The 24,945-nt window shown below is 46.9% G+C and overlaps 1 protein-coding gene across 1 annotated transcript; it reads right to left on the bottom strand.

The window, feature by feature from the left end:
* Nucleotides 1–16,113: 16,113 nt before the first annotated feature.
* Nucleotides 16,114–18,296, bottom strand: LOC124677205 (zinc finger A20 and AN1 domain-containing stress-associated protein 9). Its single transcript, XM_047213204.1, has 2 exons — nucleotides 18,184–18,296; nucleotides 16,114–16,807 (listed from the first exon to the last, which is right to left on the bottom strand). The coding sequence occupies exon 2, from the start codon at nucleotides 16,792–16,794 to the stop codon at nucleotides 16,312–16,314; it is 483 nt and encodes a 160-aa protein (XP_047069160.1). The 5' UTR covers nucleotides 16,795–16,807; nucleotides 18,184–18,296; the 3' UTR covers nucleotides 16,114–16,311.
* Between the last annotated feature and the right edge of the window lie 6,649 nt (nucleotides 18,297–24,945).

The following is a 24,945-nucleotide window of genomic DNA, read 5'->3' as shown; positions in this document are numbered from 1 at the left end:
AGCAATCGATTGACTAGGTAAATAAGGGAGCGTGCATGTTAGCATTGCAGGCAGAGGCACGGAACCAATAGCTTTTTGCCTCACGACGCGAAGCCGCGTTCGTGCTTTAATCTGCCGCTGTGCTAGGAATTGCACATGACGGCCGTTCGTACGCGGCGACTGTGGCGACTGGCGGTGCAGTTTGTACGATTGATGTTGAAGTAGATAAGCCGACTAGTGGCAATTTTGTAGGTTACTTCTGTTGCGGGCGAGGGCGGTGCAGCAGCCGTGACGGACCGGCGAGCCCTTCTTCTTGATTTCTCATGAATAGAGTTGCTGCTGCAGCGCGTGGAGCGTCGCTGATATCAAGGTTGTCGTCAAGGTAGATCATCGTGGAGGCATGGCCTGCGTTTTCTTCACCGGTAGAATTCACTAGCGCAGCCGCCGGCTCACACGATACGACGTGTGTGCATGATGTTGTATGTCCCGATCTTGTACTCAGGATCAGCTCTCCAAGCAATACGTACATGCCATCACAAATCCATGCAAAGGTTAGATCCAAATAAAGTAATTACTTGATATGATAAGTAATTGGAGAGAGAAGGACATAATTGGACAGAGTAGAAAGGATCCGATCAAGCTTCGGCTGCATCGGGAATTTCACCGATTAGTATTCTACTAGGACAAAACCCGTGCTTCGCTACGGACACCTCCTGGCAGCAGCTGTACTCGATCCTTCGGTTCCAAGTGGATGAAGGTGAAGCCATGGTTGAGTAACAGAAGCCTGCGACTTACGTTGCATCGGGCCGTCGAGCAGGTGAAGTAGAGGAGACGCCGAGAGCCCGAGACAGCCATCCTCGCGTCAGGGCAGAAGAAGAAGAAGAGGTCACAAATCACACCGACCACCGAAACGGTCGTCCTCAGAACCTCGCGACCTCACCATCCTCGTGTGAGCCGTTAGCGTTGGGAAAGTAGAGCGTGCGAGCTGCAGTGGGAGGCTGGTAGCTACTTGGCTTCAGGGCGGCTAGGGTACAACATCGGACATCGGCGCCGCAGGTGGGTGGTGGCGACTCGCGCCCGTGTATGGGGGAAGAAAGGTAGAAGATTATTTGGGCTGGCGTTCACTGGGCCTCGTTCATTGGACTGTGGCAGGTGAGTTGGGCTAATATTTTGGGCTAAACGGGTACCCGTGGATGAAACCCTAGTTCCCTGAACAAAATTCGGGTATCCAGAGCTGCCACCCGATAAAAACCTAATGTTTCTCGAGTCCGGCTCAAACGGATTCGGATCTAGGGTATCGAGATTATACTCGATGTGTACGAGTGATTTTCTTTTCTAAAATTATTAAGTAAAAAGGTTTAAAGAAATAAAATAAAATTGAAAGAATATTCAGTCTGAGAGAGCAGCCAGCAACTGGCTAGGAGCAAAGATGCCTAGCATAAAACAAATCACGCTAGCATTGGATTGGTTGCTTTCTATTCTGACACGCCTCCTTTTTCTGAAAGCAATCCGGTCCATAGGACATCTTGTCTCCAGGCCAGCACATCCGGAGCCTCCACACGCCATACGCTAGTGCCGCCGCTGGCTCATCTCCCCTCGTCGGCCTGGGCGACTTGAGCGCCCGACATATTCTATTCTCCGTTTCTTAGTTTAGATTCAGTAGGCAACCCCTCCTTTAATTCATGCCGGCATCAGATTTTCAGACGAGTTAGTTTAGATTCGGCAGGCAACCCTCTTTTAATCCAGACCAATCAATGATGCTACTTATTGATTCATGTTGCTGATATTTCAGGCAAATCCAAGGTATGTAAATTGGTGGAATTCATTGTAAGGAAACAATGTGGGACTAAGAGCATCTCCACTCGTCCCCCCGAACAGGCCCCCGGCGAGCGTTTTTTCCATCCGGACGGCGTAATTCGGCCCAGTCGCGCCCCGGTTCCTCGTTTTCGTCCGGATTTGGGCCTAAATCCATCCGGCGATCCCACGCCATCCCCGCCCCCGGGAGCGCTCGGGGACTCGGACGAGTGAAAAGCGGGCGTGGCCCCAACTTGTCGGCGACAATGGCCTCCGATCTACGGCAAAACCCTCGTCTTCCCGATCTACGGCAAAACCCTCGTCTTCCCGATCTACGGCAATACCCTCGTCGAACGAAAGCTTTGAACTCTCAAGTGGTGCAACATAGATAGATTATATATATATTTCGAATATAATTCGAATAAACATAAAAATTACATATAAAAACTTTAAAACTAAACTACTTCTTCTTCTTCTTAGAAGGCCCCGCCTCGTCGTCGTCGCGGCGACGCTTCCGGCTCGTCACCTCCTCGTCGGAGGAAGTTGAGTCCTCCTCGTCGTCGTCCTCATCGGCCTCTTCGTCCTCCTCCTCCTCGCTCCTCCTCCTCGCTCCTCCTCCTCTTCCTCGGCCTCTTCCTCGGCTCTGCTCCTCGGCTCGCTCCACGGCCTCTTCGTCCTCCTCCTCGTCGTCCCACTCGTCATCGCCGGCCGGCGGGGGAATCGTCGCTCGCTGGACGATGCGAGCTGGATCCCACCAATGGCGCCATCCGGGCGGCTTCCCTCGTCGTCGGTGTCCGATGGCCAAGAGATATCGCTCATGGTTGACGGAGGATGGTGACGAGAGAACAGATGAATGGCTCAGCCCGTCGAAAACCGTTTATGTAGGTCTCTCGACGAAAGAGAGCGCCGGTTGCTCTTCCGCGGAGTTCGTGCTCCATTACGGCGGTTCTCGCATCGAGGCCACTTCGATCGTTCCCGACGAGTCGTTTCGGCTCTCCAGTCCACTTCGCGACGGTTCAATGCGGCGAGGGAACTCCGACGATTGCCCTTCCCGGTGACTGCGCCGTCGCTATGCACGCGGTGGGTGCGCGTCCATGGGCTCGCGGCTGGAAAAATGGGCCTCCCCAGGCCAAAAACTACATCCATCCGGCGCTAAATTTCGCCGGATTTGGGCGTGGGGAGCCCAAACGAGTGGGGATGCTCTAATCAATCTAGAATATTGAAGCGGTGCTTTTTTTTGGTTGATTGGATCGGTGGCTTGCCAGTGTTTTCGTATTTCTATTAGGTCCAAGAGGTAAACCGAAGTGCACAATTTCTGTTAGGCCCAAGAGGAGCCGAAGTGCACCTGCTGAGTACGACGGAGATTATTTCCACGATCTCCTTCTGCTGCTGCTTTGCTTTCAGAGTCATGGTTATTCCATGAAACTTACCTATATAAATCGGCCTGACTAACAGTCAACACTGCGTCCCCGCAGCCTGGAAATGGTGGGACCACACAACTCGACCGAGACAAGCATCCTCTTCCTCTTCCTGTAATTTTTTTCCCGTCCGAACAGCCCCATGAAAAAAATCCCCTTTCTCTCCGCCTTCTTCCTCAAAATCCTCTCCCCGATTCTACATTCTCCTCTTAATTTCCATGTTATCCCACGCTCTCGTATTAGATCTTTGCCGGCTCAAGTTCTTGGGAGGAGCGGAGGCCACCACATATATTCTTCTTTGCAAGGAAAGGGGATCAGGGAGTGCTGCTGCGCCAGGAGCTGCGATTGAGCTCCAGGTCGATTCCCTTCTACTCGCGAACGACGCGCCTGATTCTTATTCTGCTAGTGGCAGGGCGAAGCCCGTGGGCGGCGGGCGGCGTTGACCCGTGGCGAGCGACGCTGCTGCGCGGGATGTGGCCGCGGCGAGTTCCGTGCGCCCGCAGACGCTCGACGGCATCGCCCGCGGCCTGGAGCTTCCGTGAGCCTCCAACACCGGCAGGGCGAAGCCCGCGTGGGTGGTGGGCGGTGGGCGGCGGGCGACCCGCGGCGAGCGGCGCTGCTGCGCGGGATGTGGCCGCGACGAGTTCCGTGCGCCCGCGCCCCTGCTGACGCTCACGGCGTCCTGCGCGGCCTAGAGCTTCCGTGAACCTCCGACGCCAGTAAGTCGCCGCTGCACTCGCACCTGGAGCAGGTTTCGTGGTCGCGTAGAAACGGACGCTACGGAGGAGGAAAAGGAAAGAACCAAACGAACCGGTACTGTGGCAGTTTGCTGTATTATGCGATTCGGTGGGAGGGTAAAACGGTCCAACAAAAAGTTGGACGAAAATTTTAGCAGAAACCTTAGCTCCTTTATTATTATACTAGGACAATGCCCGCGCGTTGCGGCGGAAGAGCGAGCAAAATTGATGATTATGTATTCAATACTTCCACTTCAATTAATTTGAACCTCAATGTGCGTTGCAATGGTAGAGTAAAATAAACTTTTGGTAAATACTAACAGAATCCAAATCATAAATCTAGCCGATAAATGTCCAAGAGAAACGTCAAATTTAACTATCTACTTTTAATTTGGAGAGCTCTCCAAAGAAATTGCATCTTCGATTTGCACTAATATTTTAATGGACTCCAATTCTCACTCTCCAAGTTTCAACAATTCGTATTTATTAAATTTTTTACTTCCAAAACAATCTTGGAAGTTTTTTTTTGCCAAAAACACCCAACTATGTCGCTTTATTGTCGAGCAATCCCTTATTATTTGACAATATACAAAAAATATGCTATTTTTCCACTGTATTTTTTATACATTTTCAATAAGTTTTGAAGAGGCAATTATGGTCCTAATTTCTGTCATATCCAATCAGCAATGAATCTGGGCTGAATAGACAAATTTGTTTCGCGCTGTCGGCAAAGCATCCGACTTCATTGGATCCGCACCAATCGGCAAAGCAACATCTCACCTGCTGTGCTCACTCGGCCCCTATCGCCCTAGTACCAGGGATCAATTTAATTTGAGACATGAGTGTCGTCCAGAGGGAAAATCTACTGGCTCGCGTCCCGGCTTCCACTCCATCTCCCGGCTAGCAGATCCTGGTCCGGCTAATTCCACCCGATGTTCTTCCACTGAACTACTGAAGGGTCGTGGGTCGGCAGTCGTCTTCCTCGACTCATGCAGGCAGCTGTGTCAAAGCTCTCTTCTCTGAAGTCTGAATTATACAGAGTCCTCTCTCGACCTGCGCCGCCGGCAGCCGCGCTGCACGACATATAGTTTTGTCCCTCACGCGCTTAGGCCAGATGTGCATCCTTCCATCGGCTCCTCGCATGCGGCGCCATTGTTTCTGTCCATATGAGCTCGCCACCACACAATCCTCACACATCTTGCTAATCTTTGGCGGACTCTATTTCTCATCAGATCTTTGGCTGCTTGTTGATATCCAAAAAATCTAGGTATATAAACTGGTGATACTCCCTTTAATTAAGCGGTATGGGACTAATCTGAGCGGGGCAGTTGGTAGCACGCAGAGATCGTTAATCAGGATGGTCGGATGGTTTTCTTGGGCCAGCTGCACACTACGTGGCCCATTACCGTGGGAGCGTGGACCAGTTCGGAGGTGGAAGCAGCACAGCGATGCGGGATAAGGAACAACGAATCGTTATTTTTATGGCATTGGTGCGTATTAAGTGATTTGGTGGGAGGGCAAAACCGTCCCAAAAAAAAGCGTTGACGAAACTTTTTGGCAGAAACCTTAGCTCCTTTATTATTAGGTATAGGTATAGATACTAGCACAAATGCCCGTGCGTTGCAACGGGAGAAAAAAATAATAACACATGCTTCAGGATGTAAGTGGCTCATCCCTCGGACACAAACGGATCTGCCGCTTCAGATACATATGAGATTACCGTTTTTTATGGAGGCCGTTTACGATTTCTAGCGGTTTTCGCGGCTTAGCGGTCTAGCGACATCCGCTTGATGTTATATTCCTCACACTTAGTGTGCTAATGCATTGATTGGTTCAATTCGCTTCACCTTGTTCCAGCGTCCAGCCGGAGTATGTCCACGCTCGTAACCCTGGGAAAAAGAACGCTTTCCATCCTCTGCATCGGGAGCGCGCCATGCATCCTCTGGGAACTCTGGGAATAAGCGAGAAATTCATGTGGGTGGGGGCAACCTTATCTTCTTGTCCGCTCCTATCGCTTATCGTTTTCCCTTCTTCCTTCAGTTTCTTCTCCATGTCCTATCCCCGATAAACTCCATGTGAGGAAAGGAGGAACTCTGCTTGCTGTTCTACCTCCAACGATCCACAAGGAGAGACCGTCGCCGCCACTGGAAAAACGGATGGCGCCACCTCCACCCCGGTCACTACACTACTGTTGTGGCAAGCTCCGACGTTGCCAGATCTCCCCCTCACGTGTTTGTCTTGCTCAGATACCACTATCAACGGCGTTGCAAGAGGACATAGGTGAGGGGTCGTCGGTCGCCCCAATGATCCCCATCACGTCGAACGCCACCCTCCGCATCTTGCCGCAACCCCTACCTGGGCATCCATCATTGCTGCCATGGGCGACCGATGTGGGTGGGGGGGTGGCGGCTAGGGACAGTGTGTTGCCAGTAAATTGGCGGGAGCGGTAGGTCATACGTCCCAAGGGCATGGCGTGGGGCGGGCACCGGTTAGGATACTCGGAGATGACTGCCACTGGCCTTCGTGTGCGGGCCACTTACGCCGCATAATTTTTTTGGCGGGGCATAAACGCTATTTAGGCAATAATTGGCGGCCGGCATATGCGGTCACGCGGATTGCCACTGCAGTTGACAACGTGACACATTTTAACTTAATAACTTAGACGATGAAACACGAGCAATCGCCAGCTTTGGAAGTTCACTAAACCGTGTCTAAACATTTTAACAATTGAACGAACAGTCTCCCACCCATTTTGATATTACAGATTTTAAGGCCACCAATTTGCTCATGCGCTTTCAGTTAGACGAATGTGCTTTCTAGACACAAAGATAAATAAACTTGAGTTAAAAAACAAACGAAACACCACCCGTTTGGCCTAGCAGGCCCATCCAGCCCGAGATGACCTTTGCCCGATATCCTGCACGAGGCCATGTAGCCCCCCTCCTCGTTCTCCACTTCTTTCCCCACTCGCGCCGCCAACACGCGCACGCGCTTCCCACCTCCTGCTCCAGAGCTAGCCGAGCCGATGCTTGTCGCCGACGTCCGGGTCCTCCATCCGCGCGCCCCGCTGCAGCGGCATCCTCACCTCACGTCACCATCCTCTTCTCTCCCGCACAGAGATCTGAAGCTCTCCGCCGTCTCTAGGGACCCGAGCAAGAACTCTTCTTCTCTACCTCCGGCATGGAGCTCTAGGCGCTAGGCGTCGTTGTCGACCGGCGCCAGCTCGTGGCCGACCTCGCCTCTTTCGTCCCGTCCGGGGCATGCCCTGCTGTCTCTGCCGCCTCCGGCACCCTGCGGCAACTGTCAGATCCTCTCTTATTGATTCACCTTGCTGATATGTAGCTAAATTTGAACCTTTATAAATAGGTGTGACTCATTGTAAGGAAACAATGTGGGACTATTCAACTGATTTGATCGGTTTCTTTCCTGAACTTTTGTTCTTGTACGAGTATTCATAAAGAGCGAGTCTGCGCGTCGCGGCCCATCTGCGCGCTACGGCCCAAACGATGGCAAAGCACAAGACGAACGAAGCCATCCTCGGTTCAGAACGGTTTTTCTTCAGATTTAAGCGGTGGCAAATTGTATTATGTATTTTGGTGGGAGGACAAAATCGTTCAAAATAAAGTTGGAAGAAAATTTTGGCAGAAACCTTAGCTCTTTTATTATTAGGTATAGACTAGGACAATACCCGTGCTTCGCTACGGTTAACTCATGCTCGGGCACACCACTGGCGAGGTTACATTGCATGGTTTTGTCGTTTCCCTCTATTTTTACACCACCTAGTACATCTTGTCTAATTACAACCTCATTGCATGTTATGGGATACTCCTCTACAGTTACATTGTTATTGTATTGTAGCAACAAAATTCTACCATACACTTTAATCAAAAGGTTGTCCATTGTCTTCATTAATTTTATGTTATTAATTGGGAAGAAACCTGAAAAACACAATCACCGCGATAATGGTCCTTGCCCATCAGAGAAGCTCCCCATGTTGGTCAGCATGGCAACGGCACCACGTCATGCGTCGCTACTGAACAAAGTGTTGTCTATATAGGCCGGGAACTAAGAGCACCGTCCCTGAGAAATGGTGGTACCTTCTTGTTGATTCAAGATGGCTGATATTCCAATATCGTCGCTAATGTTTTTTTTCGGATTGATTCCCACCCTGTAAGCAACCATATCTATATCTCCAAATTAACCAAATATCGTTGGGTCTGCTTGCTGATTTCCACCCCTGCTTGCTGATTGTCCAGGCTATTTAAAAATGTATATAAACGTTTGTACGTATCATGCGGCCTCGTTTCATGTTTGTATGTTGTAGCCAGGGCGAGCAAGGGACAGTGTGAAACAAAAACTTTTTGACGTTGCCTTGTTGGGCTTGGGCCATGTGTGTCTGGCTAGCAAAAGGACGGACAAAAATTCGTAGCAGCCACCAGGTAGGCCAAGGCCCATCCGTGGCTTACGCTCGTTCCTGGTCGCCCTAGCGATGCCTCGTGTGTTCCTCTAGACGCGCCGCCAGGCACGTAAACAGCGCAGCGAGGCTAATTTTTCCTCACTTTCCCCTTCTATCTGTCCCTTCCCAGCTCCCGTTCTCGTGAGCGAGCGGAGACACACCCCGATGCGAGCTCCTCGTCCTCGATCTGGCTTCTCTCTTCTGCGCCCGAGAGGCTGGTGGAAGGCGGACCCTCTCTCCGGCATCCCGGTACCGGGATTATTCCTCGATGCCGGCCGCCGTCATATCCTCTCCCCTCCTTCGTCCTTGCACTACTCGCTTTCTTATCTTTTCCCCTTAGGGCACGTACAATGCGGTGATGTCAGCCTTCCCTTAGAGATGCCACGTCGGATTTTTGCTTAGTTGGAGGAGAGAGAATGAAGAGAGAGAAGATTGTCTTCCCTTAGCTAAGGGATCATCTCTTAATAAATAAGAGAAGACTATTTTCTCCATTGTATCACATATGTCTTCCCTTAGCAACAAATTTCGTACCAAAATTTAATTATTCATATTAATTGCTAGAGAAGGTTGTAAGAGATAATGCATTGTATGACTTATATCTAATGTGTCTCTAGCTGATGTGGCGGGATAAGGGAAGGCATGTCTTCTCTACCATTGTACATGCCCTTAGATTCGTTTGGTCCGGTTGTTCCAGTGTCATGGCAGAGCAGCATGCAATTCCTTTTCCCCCCTTCCTGATAATCTTGGGTCTTATTCCAAACAATGGTATTGCTGCTTGTTACGGAGTATTTCCACTACGTATATAAGCCGGTGATAATCCATATAAGAGATCGAGGTGGGACTACCGAAAATAGAAAGCGAAGATCGAGCATCCGAGTTTCGCTGATTCTAGCAAGATCGCGGCCCAAAGAGAAATTCCAGCGCCACGGCCCGTATGGCAGGGTCCTCACGCACGCGGAGAAGGGGATCATTCTGGGAGGTGAGGCCGGACAAATAGAACGAACGAATCGGTACAATGGCAACATGTGGTATTATGTGATTTGGTGGGAGGGCAAAACGGTCCAATGAAAAGTTGGACGAAAATTTTGGCAGAAATCTTAGCTCCTTTATTATTAGGTATAGATATATATATATAGATTTCCTGCAATGCTGCTGGCATAGCGCGTGCGCATTACTCAAAGGCTGCCGCCTCCTTGCGTTAAATCCAGAGGAGAAAACACTTTCAGATCGCCGCGGGTGATCCGAACCGGCGGTTCAGCAAGAAGCAATCTAGGTAAAATAATCAATTGACTAAAGCAATCAAAGAGGGAAATAATTGATGGATTCCGTCACCACGTTGTGGGCTCAGTTTACGAGCCCGCGTATGGGTGTAGCGCCGGTCGCTGACCGAGCCGCCGCCGGCAGCCAGATGCAATCTGACGATCGAAGACGATGAGGGGTCTCCTCGGATCACCACTCCAAGCGCCGCATGCCCCACGGTGGGCGTCACTGTCGAGGTTTTGACCACGGCAGATGCTACGGGGTAGCACATGAGAGATGTAGAGCAAGGCGGTGTTGGAGATTCCGGAAACGAGGCACACGATGTATCCAGGTTCACGTCCCCTCGGTGGAGGATCGCTACGTCCTGCTAGAAATCTACTATGATCATAGTGTCGCCAGCCTTAGGCGACTTGCTTGGTGGTAGCCACCGGAGGCGGAGGGGGAGATTTATCTAATGAGAGATTACATGTATGATGAGATGCCCCTGGTGGCTTTATATAGGCAGCCAGCTAGGGTTTCGGAGTATAAGGCCTCTTGGGCCGCTACACTTCCTTCATGGGCCTTGTGCAGATCGAGTCGCTCCTGGCTTCAGTCGCCAGGGCGCTTGGCCCAGTCGCCCGCCGACTGGAACCGCCTTCAGCTCTCTTCATCTGGCGAGTGAGCTTGGTGATGGTCCCCCCTAGGGCGTATCTCCATCATCCTTGCATCATATTTCTTGGTTTTTATTTGGATCTTATCCATGTGGTGTTTTAGAGCTTGTGGTTATTTCCATGACAAGCTCTAGTTCATCGAAAACGGATTTCGCATATATCACTTGCGTTTTCGAGTTGGGTGATTTTCTCGGTTTCTTGTATTGAGGGCTTGTCCCTCTAAAATTCATAGAAAATCAAACCCCACTAGTTTCCATATTTTGGAATAGCTCTTGTCGTTCTCTTTCCAACAAAATTGGTTTCACTCGATTCGGAGCTCCCAATCTTAAGTTCTTGATTTTACAAGATTGTCATATTTGATTTAAATAGAGGTGTTTAGGCTGGCCGGCAGTACCGCCCGCGCGCGCCTCGCTTGGATGCTGCCCTGGTGGTACCGCCTGCACGTGGCCGGTAGTATCGGCCCACCCAGGCCAAGCCCAACGGGCAGACTTTCTGCCCCACCTTTTAAAGCTCCGATATTTCCTCTCTATCTCGAGTTGCTTCTTCTTCCTCTCTCACACACTTTATATCCTCCACTGCTAATCTTTTGATAGCTCTCCCTCACTAAAATCCCTCCATGATTCTTGCTCAAATTTGAGAAAAAGAGTGAGGAGATCTAGATCTATATTTGCACCAATCAAATCCCACTCTTTGTGAGGGAATCTCTAGATCTAGATCTTGGAGAGAAATTTGTGTTCATCTTGCTATTTTGTTCTTCCTCTCTTATTCCCTCAATAGCTTTAGTAGATATGTTGGAATTTGAGAGTGAAGGATTTGGGAATCTTTGTGGTGTTCTAGCCATTGCATTTGGTGCATCGGTTTGACTTCTCCTCGGTGATACGTGGAGGTGAAAGTTCGTGAGATATTCACTTCGGGAGCTTGTTCCTGGAGATTGTTCCTCTTGGGTCTTTGGACCCTAGACGGTTTAGTGGTCTTTGTGGTGTTCTTGGGGACTCCAATTAAGTTGTGGAGATTCTTCAAGGGCAAGGGCTTTGTGGCGATTTATTGGGAGCTTCCAATTAAGTTGTGGACATAGCCCCAAGCTTTGTGCGGGTTCAGTGACCACCCTAAGGTTTCATAGTGGATCGAGGACATCCCTTTTGGTGGGAATTCTCGAGGAGAATATGGTGAGACGCGTGTCGTTTGGAGTGACTTGTCCTCCACACCGCTCCAATGGAAAGTAGCACTCGCAAGAGTGTGAACTTCGGGATACATCTTCGTCTCCGCGTCACCTCGGTTATTCCTATACCCGAGCTATTTACTTATGAACTTTACTTTGTGATAGCTTTCATGCTTGAAGTTATATATCTTGCTATCACATAGTTGCTTGTCTTGCTTAGCATAAGTTGTTGGTGCACATAGGTGAACCTTTGTTATATAGGTTTTGTGCTTAACAAATTAAACGCTAGTTTTATTCCGCATTTGTTAAGCCATATTCGTAAAAGTTTTAAACCGCCTATTCACCCCCCTCTAGGTGGCATCCGTGTCCTTTCACCCGAGTGCACCGCCTTGCCCCGCCACCGCTGCTCCTCCGCCACGCCCTGGCCACTCACCACCACGCCCGCACGCAGCCAGCCGCCAACAGCCCCAGCCGCGGCCACCCCCGGTCCCTAGCATGGAGGCCTCCCTCCAAAAACGTCACGCATGGAGCCGAGAGGGACTAGGTCCACATCGCCCCCTTCATCGGCGTCGCACGGCTTTGCCCGGCGGTAGCACTCGCAAGAGTGTGAACTTCGGGATACATCTTCGTCTCCGCGTCACCTCGGTTATTCCTATACCCGAGCTATTTACTTATGAACTTTACTTTGTGATAATCAGGTGTGCATGCTCGATCAACACAACTAAAATGTACTGATATGACTGTCGTGATCCTTCTGTCTATCAAATTTGGAGAGCCGATGCGTGTGAACGCGTCAGAGACAGTGCGTGCAACTGACCAACATGGCAGCGACCCAACGGCCTGCTTTGTCTAGTCATCAATGGACATATGATGACTCCAAAGCTACCCGTGCTACCCAACTTCTGGGCTAGCCGCTTACCTTCATCAATGCCGGTGTTTCGGCCTCCGCGCCAGTAACCAATGCCTTGCTTTTTTAATAGGCTAGCGGTGGCCATTTTCTTCCACAATATTGGGAAACATTTGCCTGACCAATTAATCAACCCCAAGTAACAAACAATCTCGTTTTCACAATGCTCCATTGGTTGCTAAGAAGTATGGGAGGTACTTAGAGCATCTCCAGTCACGTCCCCCAAACCGTCCCCCAAACGGCGCCGAATCGAGCGTTCGGGGGTCGTGTTTCGCTCGTGCCACGTTTGGGAGACGTCGCTCCCCAGCCGCCCCCCCCCCCCCCAAACGAACCCCCTAAACTTAAAAATTAATTTTAATAGATAGAAGAAAACTCTGTACTAATATTCAAATCGGTGCAACATAAACAAATTACATATAAAAACTTTGAAAAACATAATTAAATTACATATAATTTTTTTAAAACTACTTCTTCTTCTTTCATGGCCCCGCCTCGTCATCATCATCACGGTGGCGCTTCCTGCTCGTCACCTCTTCCGAAGAGGCGGTGTCGGTCGACGCGTCGGAGGAACTTGTGTCCTCCTCGTCGTCGACGGTGCTCGCCTGTTGCGCCTTGGCCTTGGCCTTCGCTTTCGCGTCTGCCTCCGCCTTCGCACGGGCCGCCGCCACCGTTGCCTCCTCAGACCCTTCCTCCTTCGCCTCCTCCTCCACGGCATGTCATTCCTCCATGCTGTCCAGGTGGCGGGGGGGAGATCATCGCCATTGCTGGGCGTCTGGACTCTGTCCTACCAATGGCGCCATCCTGGAGACTTGCCCTCGCTGTCGGTGTCAGATGGAAGGCCAGAGATGTAAATCATCGTGAGAAGCTTGGATGAATGGAGACCGGTTGAAGATCCGAAAGCGCCTACGTACGGGTCTTATTGAGCGCGGATGAACTGCGGCTGCTCTTCCGAGGAGTTCGCGCTCCATTCTGGCGGTTGGCGCGTCGGTCGACGCGGTTGCCAATGTGACGGTTCCCCTTCCCGGCAACTGCACCGTCGCTACGTAGGCGGCGATTGAGCGTCCGAGCCGCTGACGCGTCGGGCCCGTGCCTCCGCGCCTCTCATTTCGTTGTGTCCGGCGTGCCCAGAGCGTCCCCTGTGTAGCGGGGACGGGCTCGGGCGCCGGACACCATATTGGGCCATGCCGATAAAAAGGGCCTTTAGGGCGCGTGGCTGGGAACGATTTATTGTTCGACGCGCCCCAAATATTTTTATGGGACATTTTGGGCACGCGACTGGACATGCTCTTAGGATTTTGCAAGCACAGTTTGCTACTGTCTGGGGACTCGTATGGTTTTCGGAGCAAAAAAAAACACTATGGAGGATCATGGGACAACTTGTATGATATTTCACTATGATCATCGAGAATGATTGTCGATTTTAGATCACCATTATGACCTCATGTGACGGGTGGCGAATCCTCGTAGGCGTGGATACCACATCCAGCACTTCTTTCAAGTTCATCATGAAATTGAAGATGCGGAGACTCACCGCCAACTCAAAGATGATCTCGTACGGAAGTGGTGGAAGTGAAAATGAGACGAGTTTGTATTTTGGTTGCTATGTTTCTTATTTCGGGTTTCATAAACTTCGTGATTTGATGCATTATATACATGTTTAAACCATGGAAATTATGTTGTAATAGTTATGTACAAACGGGCAAACCAGTTTTTTGGTATCCAGATTATATGTAAGCTAGAAAATCAGATGTTTTTCTCCTTTACCCAAAACTACTTTGCTTACCCATATAAGCTACTGGAGAGCACCTCTAGCAGGTCACTTACATAGGGGTACTTTATAAGTCGTATAAGGGGAACCACAAAAATTGTTATACAGTTCGAAATGTGCTCTACACGAATAGAAACATTAAATAAACATAAAGTTTATACGGTATAATTTAAAAACCTGTTCGTCCGATATTTTCAACAAACATAACACGTAGTTCTTTAGATCATCATACTATCGCACATAGCAAGGTTCGTCAGGATACTTCGTGAGAAGTTTAACCCTCACTCTAGACTACAACTGAAAGTAGCAAAAGTGGCGCCAGATAGTTCACCGGTGCATTCGGACTGGGCGGCGACGAGCTTCACTCGCTATCGAAGGATATGTTCACGACGTCCTAGCATGCTCCGCGTGCTCTTCGCCGGCGCGCCCGGTCTTCGGTCCCAGCGACGCGAGCACAGAGAACCATAGATAGACAAACGTCAGCGAACACACCTCACCCGTGCCGCGCCTCCGAGAGGGCGCCACGTTTTTGGCGCTCGGGGCGACGGACGAGCGGAGGGGGCGGTTGGGATTTGGCTGATTTCAGCCACGTATATCGGCATTCGTCCCCTACATCTATCGTTTGGGGTGGGGGTGGGAGGCATTTAAGACTGCCACTTTTATTTTTAATAAGGACAACGCCATTTTACAAGGTATGTTTGGAATAAAAATAAAGAATTAGCTAGAGATGCTCCAAGAGTTCGACTCCTGGCGCGCCTACCATCTACCGTAGGTAGGGTATAAGAAGGAAAAAAAAAGGCGAATTTGAGAAAAATACACAGCTTCCATGAATTAACAAATGGGCTCATATAGTCATATATGATCATCCTTGATCCAAGTTGATGAGTGCTTTAAGCTTCGTGGGAACTGGATAGACGTTCATCAGCTCCGTTTAGGCGAGTCTGGACTCTACTCTTGAGGTCGACCCCTTCTTTACAGAGCATATGCCGTGTTACTTTCCAAAGTCCTATTCAAGGATCAGAAGAGAAACAATCCACTCCATGACTACTACTGGAATCCAGTGAGTTAGTGATCCAATCCTCCTACACAAGTCAAGAACATGTCACTATCATTGCTTTCCACAAACAAACTTTTTATGTGTCCGTTTCAAGAGTGAGAAAAAAAATCTATGACAGAATATTCTGATTCAGTCTATCGCCTGAAGTGAGCACATGAAAGAATCGATCTGCCTGGCCAACTGTCGATTGCACATTAGGCCACTGTCCACCAATTAACTTGCGAGTTCGTTCGGCAGCAATAGCTTCAGAATCATGGACACACGACCAAGGCAAGACAACATGTATAGTTTGTGCCTTGGCATAGCCTTAACGTTAATTTTTTTTTTTGAACATGGCCTTAACATTAATGGCGAGGTTTAAATGTTTAATAGAGGAAAGGCTTGCGGTGGGCAACTTCGCAAGGAGCATCCGTCCCCTTGACAAAGCCAAGAAGCAAGAAGCAGCCTAGCATTTCCATGTTTGAGTGCTTATCATGCATCCGATTATAAAAGCTTGAGTTGGTGTTAAGAAAAACACATCAGTAGTAGGTTTATATGTTCCTAGTGCAACTTTCAGCGCAAGTGATGAACATAAGCCACAAAAGTTGGATGTCAATAACAACGTGGGATATGATCACACAATCTTACCCTTTCATCTCAAAACAAATCCTGAATGCAACTTTCAGAGGAAGCAACGACACGTTCCTTCAGTCTGAAGCAATAATCATAGTACAAACCGCCTTTCTTTCAGTACCAGAAAAGAGAAATGCCATGAAACTTGAAGGAGAGGGAATAGCATAGCAGGTTTCTTCATGCCTAACTTTTGACAAGAATGCAGGTAAAATCGCAAGAACAGTCAGCAGAATTCAGGACCAACTTGACAACCAGGATTAACGATAAGGTTGGCATCCATGGGGGATCGACAAGCCAGGAACAATAAGCAATGGGATGGAATGCAGTTAAGAATAATAGAATATATATATTTACATAATTATTTCATAATCGAGAGAATGAAATCATGATTGATTAAGGAGATGATAGACACAATTGAGACCCTAGCACACTAGCCCAGACCTGAAGAGAACCTATTGACTGAAGTAAACTTGATGACCGGTAAGGAAGCAACTGGACCCTGTGTAACCATCAATCAGATCTTGTTGATCTTCTCAGCTACCACAACAGGATTCTGCTTGGCTATCTGGTCTCGACCAGCCTTCTTGTAGTCGAAGGAGCATTCATGGGAGTCGGCGTAGCGGTGCATGGAGCAGAAGGTTCCACCACAGCGGCACTGGAAACCGGTCAACCCGACCTTCTTGCGGCATGAAAGGCATCGGTTGCTGGGAGGCTTTGGAGGTTCCTGCGCTGCCTGGCCATCAGCCGCAGTAGCTGCAGGTGCTTCATCCGTCTTTGCTGGTTCTAACGGCAGCGTGGAAGATGACGCCGCTGCAAACACTTTCTTCTGAACTACAGGGGTGGCTATCGTGGCGACCTTAATGAAATCCCTGTAGCACTTGGAGCACATGTTGTTTGTCATGCTGTTGCCAAAGAATCCACAGTTGTTTACGCACAATATTGGCGCCTCGGGGGTTTGGACAGTCTCCTCAGACTCCTTCCAGCTCTCCTGTGCCATTGCTACCGACGGACTGCAGGCATAGAAGTATGACGACCGTTAGCAAGAAATAGTGATGCAGAAATACCAACAGGACACGTTATTAGGATCAGAAGTAAAACCTAATGTCAGTGCTCTTTTTACGTACGAACACTGAAGCTACATGGAAGTTAAAAGAATTGCTGCTACTTTTCATTGTCGTCAAAATTAATTCAAAGATGTGATCCTGGTTCAGGCTGCAAGTTGTTAACAAACAGCTGTGGTCGATGTATTTGTAAGGTGTGAGTGCATGACAGGACACCCCAAGCTAACCTAGTTTTTTGTTGAATTAGTTCATAAGGCCCCCAAATCAAGGTATCGGCAAGACTTCCATGACTATGTTGGACTGGTTGCGCGCCAATAGCCTTGACAGCAGTCAGGGCAGGTGATTCTTCTAGCATTAAAAGATAGTTGTCCTTGTTAATTACTTCCTGATTCAGGTACACCCTATTAGGGCATCTATGCCGCAAGAACCTGAACTAGGTTTCAGACATATTCATACTAGGATGACGTGAAATCATGTAACACAACAACCTCTGCCCTCCCTGAATTTTGAGCAATGGTATTGCTACGCAATGCCATGCGGCTGCACCGCTGGTCAGTCATACAAGCTAGCTGATGATAATAATTCTTCATGGCCAATCTTCCCCATCTCATCCTTAATCCCCCAGGCCATATAAACAACTTTATTTCATGACTAATCCATCACATCCGATTTGTGCCTTGCAACGCCTGCACAAGGCAGGATGGCAACCGTATGATACAATCTACATCCAAAATCCCTGCCACAATTCACGCAACCTAATTGCTTGCCCGGAATGTCCAGGCGGCAGACCTTTCGACGATATCTTGACGAAATCCCATGACGGCATCTGCAAGGTATCCTGGCCGCCGCTAATTCGCTAATCTGACAGGTCCGGCAAGCAACCACTTTATTGCCGGCTTTCTCCATGGCCAGATCAATCCTCATCCTTGGAATTGTTTCTTCTGCGCGTTGCTTTCGAATCCAAATCTAAACAAACCCGGCGCAAGCGCAAATCACCGCAGGAAATTCAGCAAATTCAAAGAAAAAGTCAACCTCCTCCTCCTGTAAACTACACCAACCACTACGATTATCACGCGCAAATCAAGACATGCACGAGCAATCCTACCAGCCAAAATCTAAAACGAATCGGCGCAGATCCGGCCACACGGAATCAATCCCCAGAACAGAACCCAAAAAAAATCAAGAAAAATCTCTCAGAAAATTTGAAAAAAAAAAGTACACATGAACGCGCGCATCAGACCGGCGAGGACGCGGCACCGCCGTGCGGCGTGGCCTCCGGCGATCGGATCTGGAGGGAGGAGGCGGGCGGCGGGGCAGCAACTAACCTGTGGGCGAGGAGACGGCACGCGACTTTTCTCTCTCTCTCTCTCTCTCTCCCAACCACGGCAGGGAGAAGTTTATTTTCTGGCGTCGAGGAAGGCGATGGATTGATTGATTATGTTGCGAGGGCGAGGCGGTGTGTGTGGCGTGCGCTTATAAAGGCCACAGTCTTTCCCGATACGACGCTACCATTTCCTTAACTGCTTCGGATTAGCTGGCGTAATTACTTAATTAGCAATCCTCGATTTTTTGCTTTGGATTTCGACGTGTTCGGGCCGGGCTTTTCATCCGGCTTCTAGTACCGTGGGGACGCTTCTGGACCGCGTGGGTCACGACGAAGCTGACGTCCGTCCGCATGCTTGCTGGGTGGGCCTGGCGCTTGGGGAGGTGTGCAGGCCCACGTGGCGGCGGGTGGGTTCGGCGTGGAACGGGTCCGTCGTGGGCCTGGAAAGCATTTGCCGTGTGGTCAGGCCCGCGTGTCTGCGGTAAGCTTTTCTAGACTTTTGGGGACGATGAGGAAGTGGTGGGTTCATTTAGATTTCTCTATGTTTATTACTTACTAGATGACCCGTTGCGCTATCGCGCAAATGACAGAATTAAATTCGAAGTTAAACCATAAACTTTAGCTTATTATAGTATTGAGGGAAGCAAAGATTTATCAATCAAAGTAACAGAACATATGCCAATTTTATACACATACATTCAACCATTTCTCTTACTCGGTAAATAGTAGTGGCGGCAGAGGTATTCTGGTAAAGATTAATTTAAACATAACGCTATATTCTTATTTACATGTAAATAGGCTCAATCTTTTTTATTTGCAAAGGTAGAGCTAGAGCCAACTAAGACTAATTTAAACATAATGCTATATTCTTATTTACATGTAAATAGGCTCGAACCTTTTATTTGTAAAGGCAGAGCTAGAGCCAACTGAGCCACAAATTTGGCACCACACCATCACCTATGATTACAGAAAGAACATTCATGCTAAAACAGAATTGCACGTAGAAAAACAATTTTTTCGGACAAATTCTTGGCATGTAAGGTGTCATTCTACCACAGAAAGATTCGTCTTGATTTCGGAATATTATTTTGGATAACTATAGCTATTAAAAAAAGCAAGTAACCAGAGCATATAAGTGCACATAGTCCTACATGAGTGCAAGATATGCCAAAATGTCCGTGACGCAGATCTTGATGTAATTGCAGTAATATTCAACTCACATTTGACAAAAAAGCATAAAAGTAGAGAAGTAGGCATGATAATAGGAGAAAAGAGGAAAAATATCTTGTGACATCCAATTGATGTGATATACAAATTGGATCTGCCTTAAGTACAATGACCAAGTATGAGGTAAGTGTGCATAAAGTACTCCCTCCGTTCCTAAGCTCGTAACTATCAAATGAGCAAGCAAATGGTACAAATCTGTTTATAAATAACCTTAGAAAAGTACATACATGCCATGAAAATTATTTTGCCTTGAAGCTAAGACAAATATTTCCAATGTGTGCCCAGGAAAGATAAACGTTAGTAGTTTAGTACCAATGGAAAGATAAATATTAGTTGTTTAGTACCAATGGAAGTAGTCTTAGCATTGTAGAGTGCATTCCTCGCTTAAGAATTGCTAAACTGTATTAAACAAATACGCGGATCGCATATTTACCGAATAATATCGTCAAATCTGTGGACATGAAAGCTTTACAAAAATTATACGGTAGTATTCACAACACCGAACACCGTCTACTCAACAATATTAAGTTGGTCAAGGTGAACTAACATTTCCTATCCTTGGAGCAATACCCGGGAGTGAACACAGAGAAGGGTGATTCATTCAGGAAAAAATTATTGGGCTGCTCTGCTTGCAAAATGTGAGCAGTCACACTCACACATACTAACCGCACAGCCTATAGCAATTGAATTGTCACGATTGGTCTTTGAATGTCTGGTAAATAGGGAAAAGAGGCTTTTTGAACCATGACCAAACGACCCAAGAGTTTCTGGTTTCACCAATGCCCTGCACTGGGCAGACCGACTCCCTCTGAAACCTGACATTTGTTTTGAAAATATAAGATAGATAACGATGTTGCTTACCATAAATTGTTGAGAACATGATATTTATTAACAACTACGTACAATGAAACAAAATGCTAGTAGGTTATCATTCGGAGAAAGAATAACATGATTAAATTACAACAGAATGGGAGCATGCACCTTTTTTAGGCGGAGAACTCGGGAAGGACATGCATCTTCCCTTGGCAAGAGCCTCGACTCAAGTACATGAAAGATGTGTGTCAAACTTTCCATTTAAGTCCGCAAATTTCATAAGCACTTTTTTACTTTTGGACAACTGAGTGTCAATTGACAAGCAACAACCTCTTGGTGCTTAAACCTAATGGAAGTATTTATGAGATAATCTTGTCAGTGTTGTAGAAATGATTTAACCAGAAACATGTAAGTGTTATCACAAGGAACATGGAACATTCAGTATCACCTCTGCACCTTTTCCACAAAAGAGATTTGTGCTGCAACATTCTCTTGGAGAGCACAACAGGAAATACGAGATGACAACTAATTCAATCGATCATCAAACCTCTTAAGGGAGGAAGGAGCATGGGAAAGGGGAATATAAGCTAAGAAGCCGAACGTAAAATCACGCACCCGAACTCCAAGGCGATGAGAACGGCTAGACAACCTCCTGGATCACCGATGAGGAAGTAGACGAGAGGAAAGCAGAACAAGGAACAGGAGACAAGAAAACTTCAGGGGCATCATGTCGTTTCATAGCTGGACACTTGAATATAGATATTGAGATCTGCAAGTAAACCAGTAGCACGAACTTACGTCCACTCTATCAAGAGCAATACTCATGTCTGCTATATTGAACATAGCGTGTAAAATAGTATTCATCGATTAGTTGTTTGGAATTAGTAGCTGGCAATTATAACATGAAATTTTGTACAGAATAAGTTGGCTCTCCATGTTGCATGTGGTAAGCACCGGTACTAAACACATTTCTAAGATAATTGTAACCTTTTTTTTAATTTTTCCAGCCAAATGGCTAATATATAAGTACCGCATGCAAATCCACATAGATAACCATTTCTTTTTGCAAAATATCCAATATAACTAAATCACCACTAATATCTACAACACCGCAAAGCAATTTCAACTTTCTACAAATGACAAAATGTCAAAAAATTGAAAAAAATATAGAACTGCAGAGCAGCCTCAGAGTATCCGTCCAAAGCACCAACATAAGCACATCTACGTAAATACCCCGCAAGATAGAAAAGCAAGCATCAATACTATTTTTTATGCGTAACCTTTGCCACACCAGTATTACTCGTGGAGCATGACCTGGCTAGGCCGACTCACCGAGCCGCAAAGACATGTCGTTGTGTAACCCCAACCAACAACATATCTTCTCGGAATGAATAGTAAATAAATTGTCACTGGAACAGATAGCAAAATACGTAGTTCAATACTAAGAATTGGTTGTAAAGGGAAAACACGAGTTCCAAGTAGTCTTTCAATTCATGGATGACCCAACCGTGAATACCTCCGGTTGGCTAAACCAAAACTTGAACAATAGAATGGAACTTAAAAGGATTCCTTTGGATTACATATTGCTGAAGTATGTATATATCAAGAACGTGCAAAAAAAAAACAAATACGGAAAGGGTAACAAATATAAGAAAATCTTCCCAAGAAACGACTAAGCAAGAACACATCCAGTGGGCAAATATAAAACTGATGTTCTCTACTCCATTGCTACAAAACAACCTCCGAGCACAAGTGATAATGCGAGAACTTGATAAGTGACAAACTGAAATTTGAGGAACACATGAATATTAGAGATGCACATATTCCAAAAACAGAAATGCAACAGAGCAACAAAAGTAGGAGTAGCAAATGGGTTTTCATCCAAAAAATAACTCCAGAGTGGGTTTGGTTAAACTGATGGCTGAGATATACGGAGAAGATATGCAACAAAAGTATATGATATTAACATGGTTCATTAGTAAAGTGCCAGCATAATGTTGCATTTTTATTCAAATAGAATCTCGCATGGATGAAGATTATTTTAATAAGATCAAAAGTGATAAACATTGAAACAAAGTGATTGAAAGGATACTCACAAATAACATGCCGAGATAACTCTGGTAGATGCTCTGGATGATCACCGTCGCGCCACCTTGCCCTAGTCAATCAGCCTTTAGCAGCTCTGAAAAAAGGGAAACAAGAGAAAATAAGGAGCATCATATCATGGATTCAAGCAGTAAAAGAATTTATCAAAGATGAGCTATATATACAACAAACAGCCGATAACGATATATGTAATCTCTCGTTGAATCAAAATCAGATCAAACCTTCCTCATAAACGACGGCCGGCCCGGTCGGCTAAAGTGGCAGTGAAGAAGTCATGAAGGCGGAAGTCAATGGCATCGCTATTGACCGTGTCGCTGCTGGAGAAGAGGAATCGTGCACCTGTGTCGAGGGCATCGAATAAGATGAGCATCTTGCAGAACACGTGCGGTATTCTCGCCTACCACTTCACAAGCGTCAACATCCTCTCCTAGATTCGTAGGCATTTATGTTTACACAGAAATCATATAGTAAATTTACGGCTGTAAATATTAGGTATAGATTCTATAATAACCTTATCCTGAACTTAAAAGAGAAAGGTGGAAGATTGGAAGAGAACACTATAATTTCCATTGTCAAAATACAGCTCCTCGCTTCGGCATCGCTCTCGAATAGAACGATTGCCAGTTAGTGAGTAAGTCATCACATTATTCAATCCCAAGAACACACAAAAGGGACGAAAATTTTGACATACCTTCTGGATGGCTAGCACATCAATGTGGAGGAGATCCTGTAGAACTCGAACGACGCCTCCAATTAGTTCACCAAGACCTGTTTCAATTGTTAAAACAAAGAGAGGAAATTAATAAAACGAGGTTGGATTAATTATATGCCATAACTGGATGGGGAAAAGAGAGGACCTCTGGCCTTGAGGATAAGCAAGCATGCAACATCTGATCGAGCAGCTACATATACATTGATCCTCGCTTCAGCCTGATTTTCAAGATCAGCTCAACAGCATTCACCAAACAATCGCCAAACAAGTAAAAATCGAAGAACACATACTTGCACTCGCAGCTGGGTGAGCAGCAAGAAACGGAAACCACCAGCAGCACAAGAAGCCTCTGAAGCAAAGAAGGTGCCTCGGTGGTAACCTTGCACATCACCAGAAGGCAAGCCGATGGCTAGCTGGCCTTTCCGTGGAGAAGAGGCCATGGCAGGAATCGGTAGCCTCCAACGAAGACGTGTGATGGATAGACGGATGCAGCCAGCGGAGGCACCACCCAACGGCGGAGATCTAAGCCAGGGATGAGATCTGAACCAAGGAACATCATTATCTGGCAGTTTAAAGGGAAAGGTAAGATGGAATACAAATATTATCAAGTCAAACATTATCAAAGCAGACACTAACCATTGTATTGGAATACAAGTGATTAACACCCATTCAACGCACCAATGGTTCTCTAATTTTTGTAATTCTTGACCACTAAAAATCAAATGGTTCTCTAATTTTGAATTAGTAATTCTATATTGGCCGCCAAAAACAATCTACAAAAGTATGAACATGAAAAGTCGACGATGTAGGGAAAAGAAGACACCATGGATTGTCACAACCAGTATAGAAACAATCAGTAACTGAATAATTATAGAAACAAAAAAGGAGGAACAAAGCTTTCTCACCTCACCATGCCATCACAAGAACTCACGCCAAGCTCCGGCATCCACCCTCCACTCGGGCTTCCCTACCTACAGCCTGAAGAGAGGAGATATATAATTTGAGAAATAGCTATTGTATGGAGACAACAGAGTACAAGAGACGAGGAAAGAGCGGAGTGGAAGATGTGATTGCTTGCACCAACCATAGGCAATATGAACACACATGCTGCTTGTTATCCCCATTGGTAAGAATCTTCTAATTCGTGTGACTCTTCCCTTTGCTCAAATCCATGCCAAAGATGAAAAACAGCAGCCAATCCTAATCAACATCAAAAAACATTAATGAGCTGAATAATAAACTGGCCAAATCGATTAAGAACTCCAAATATGCATATATATATTTATATGAGCATATGACCAGAAAATTAAAAATGGCCAATATACATCCAAATATACATGCAGATCTAGAGCAGATTTTAGAGAGGGAAGATGCATTGAGAGGACAAGGAGGTGCAGCAAGAAGCACAGCGCGGCTCAATGCTGGCTGCCAAAGACTCCCCTCTCAACTTGTGTAAACCTTTTCATACATGTTCCAAAACAAAACCAGTGAGCTCAAGAGGCAGATGTGGCTAAAATAGACTCAATTTAGGGAAGCCAAACCAACAAATATTTACAAAAGGAAAATGCAATATCTAATTTTGATGCAAGGAAATAGAAACATGAAATCAGTATAGAATCTCCGCACTTAGGGGCAAGGGATAGGAAGGGGGAGCTCACACAACTACACAAGGAGGTGCAACCAGAAGCACATCGCGACTTGATGCTGACAGCCGACGACTGTCCTCTCAATCTGCGTAAACCTGGCCGTACATGTTCATCAACAAAACCAATGTGCTCAACAAGAAAATGTGCCAGCTCCCTTAAACATGCATGCATTTGAGTGACTTGACCAATTAGTAGAAGTCAGGGGAGGGTCAATAATAGAAACAGCTAAATTTGCACTATAGTTAAAAGATTGACTTGC

Source organism: Lolium rigidum, chromosome 7, assembly GCF_022539505.1.
Source record: "Lolium rigidum isolate FL_2022 chromosome 7, APGP_CSIRO_Lrig_0.1, whole genome shotgun sequence".
Classification (NCBI taxonomy): Eukaryota; Viridiplantae; Streptophyta; class Magnoliopsida; order Poales; family Poaceae; genus Lolium; species Lolium rigidum.
Note: the sequence above shows the minus strand (reverse complement) of the source record. Positions and strands in the feature narration are given on the sequence as shown.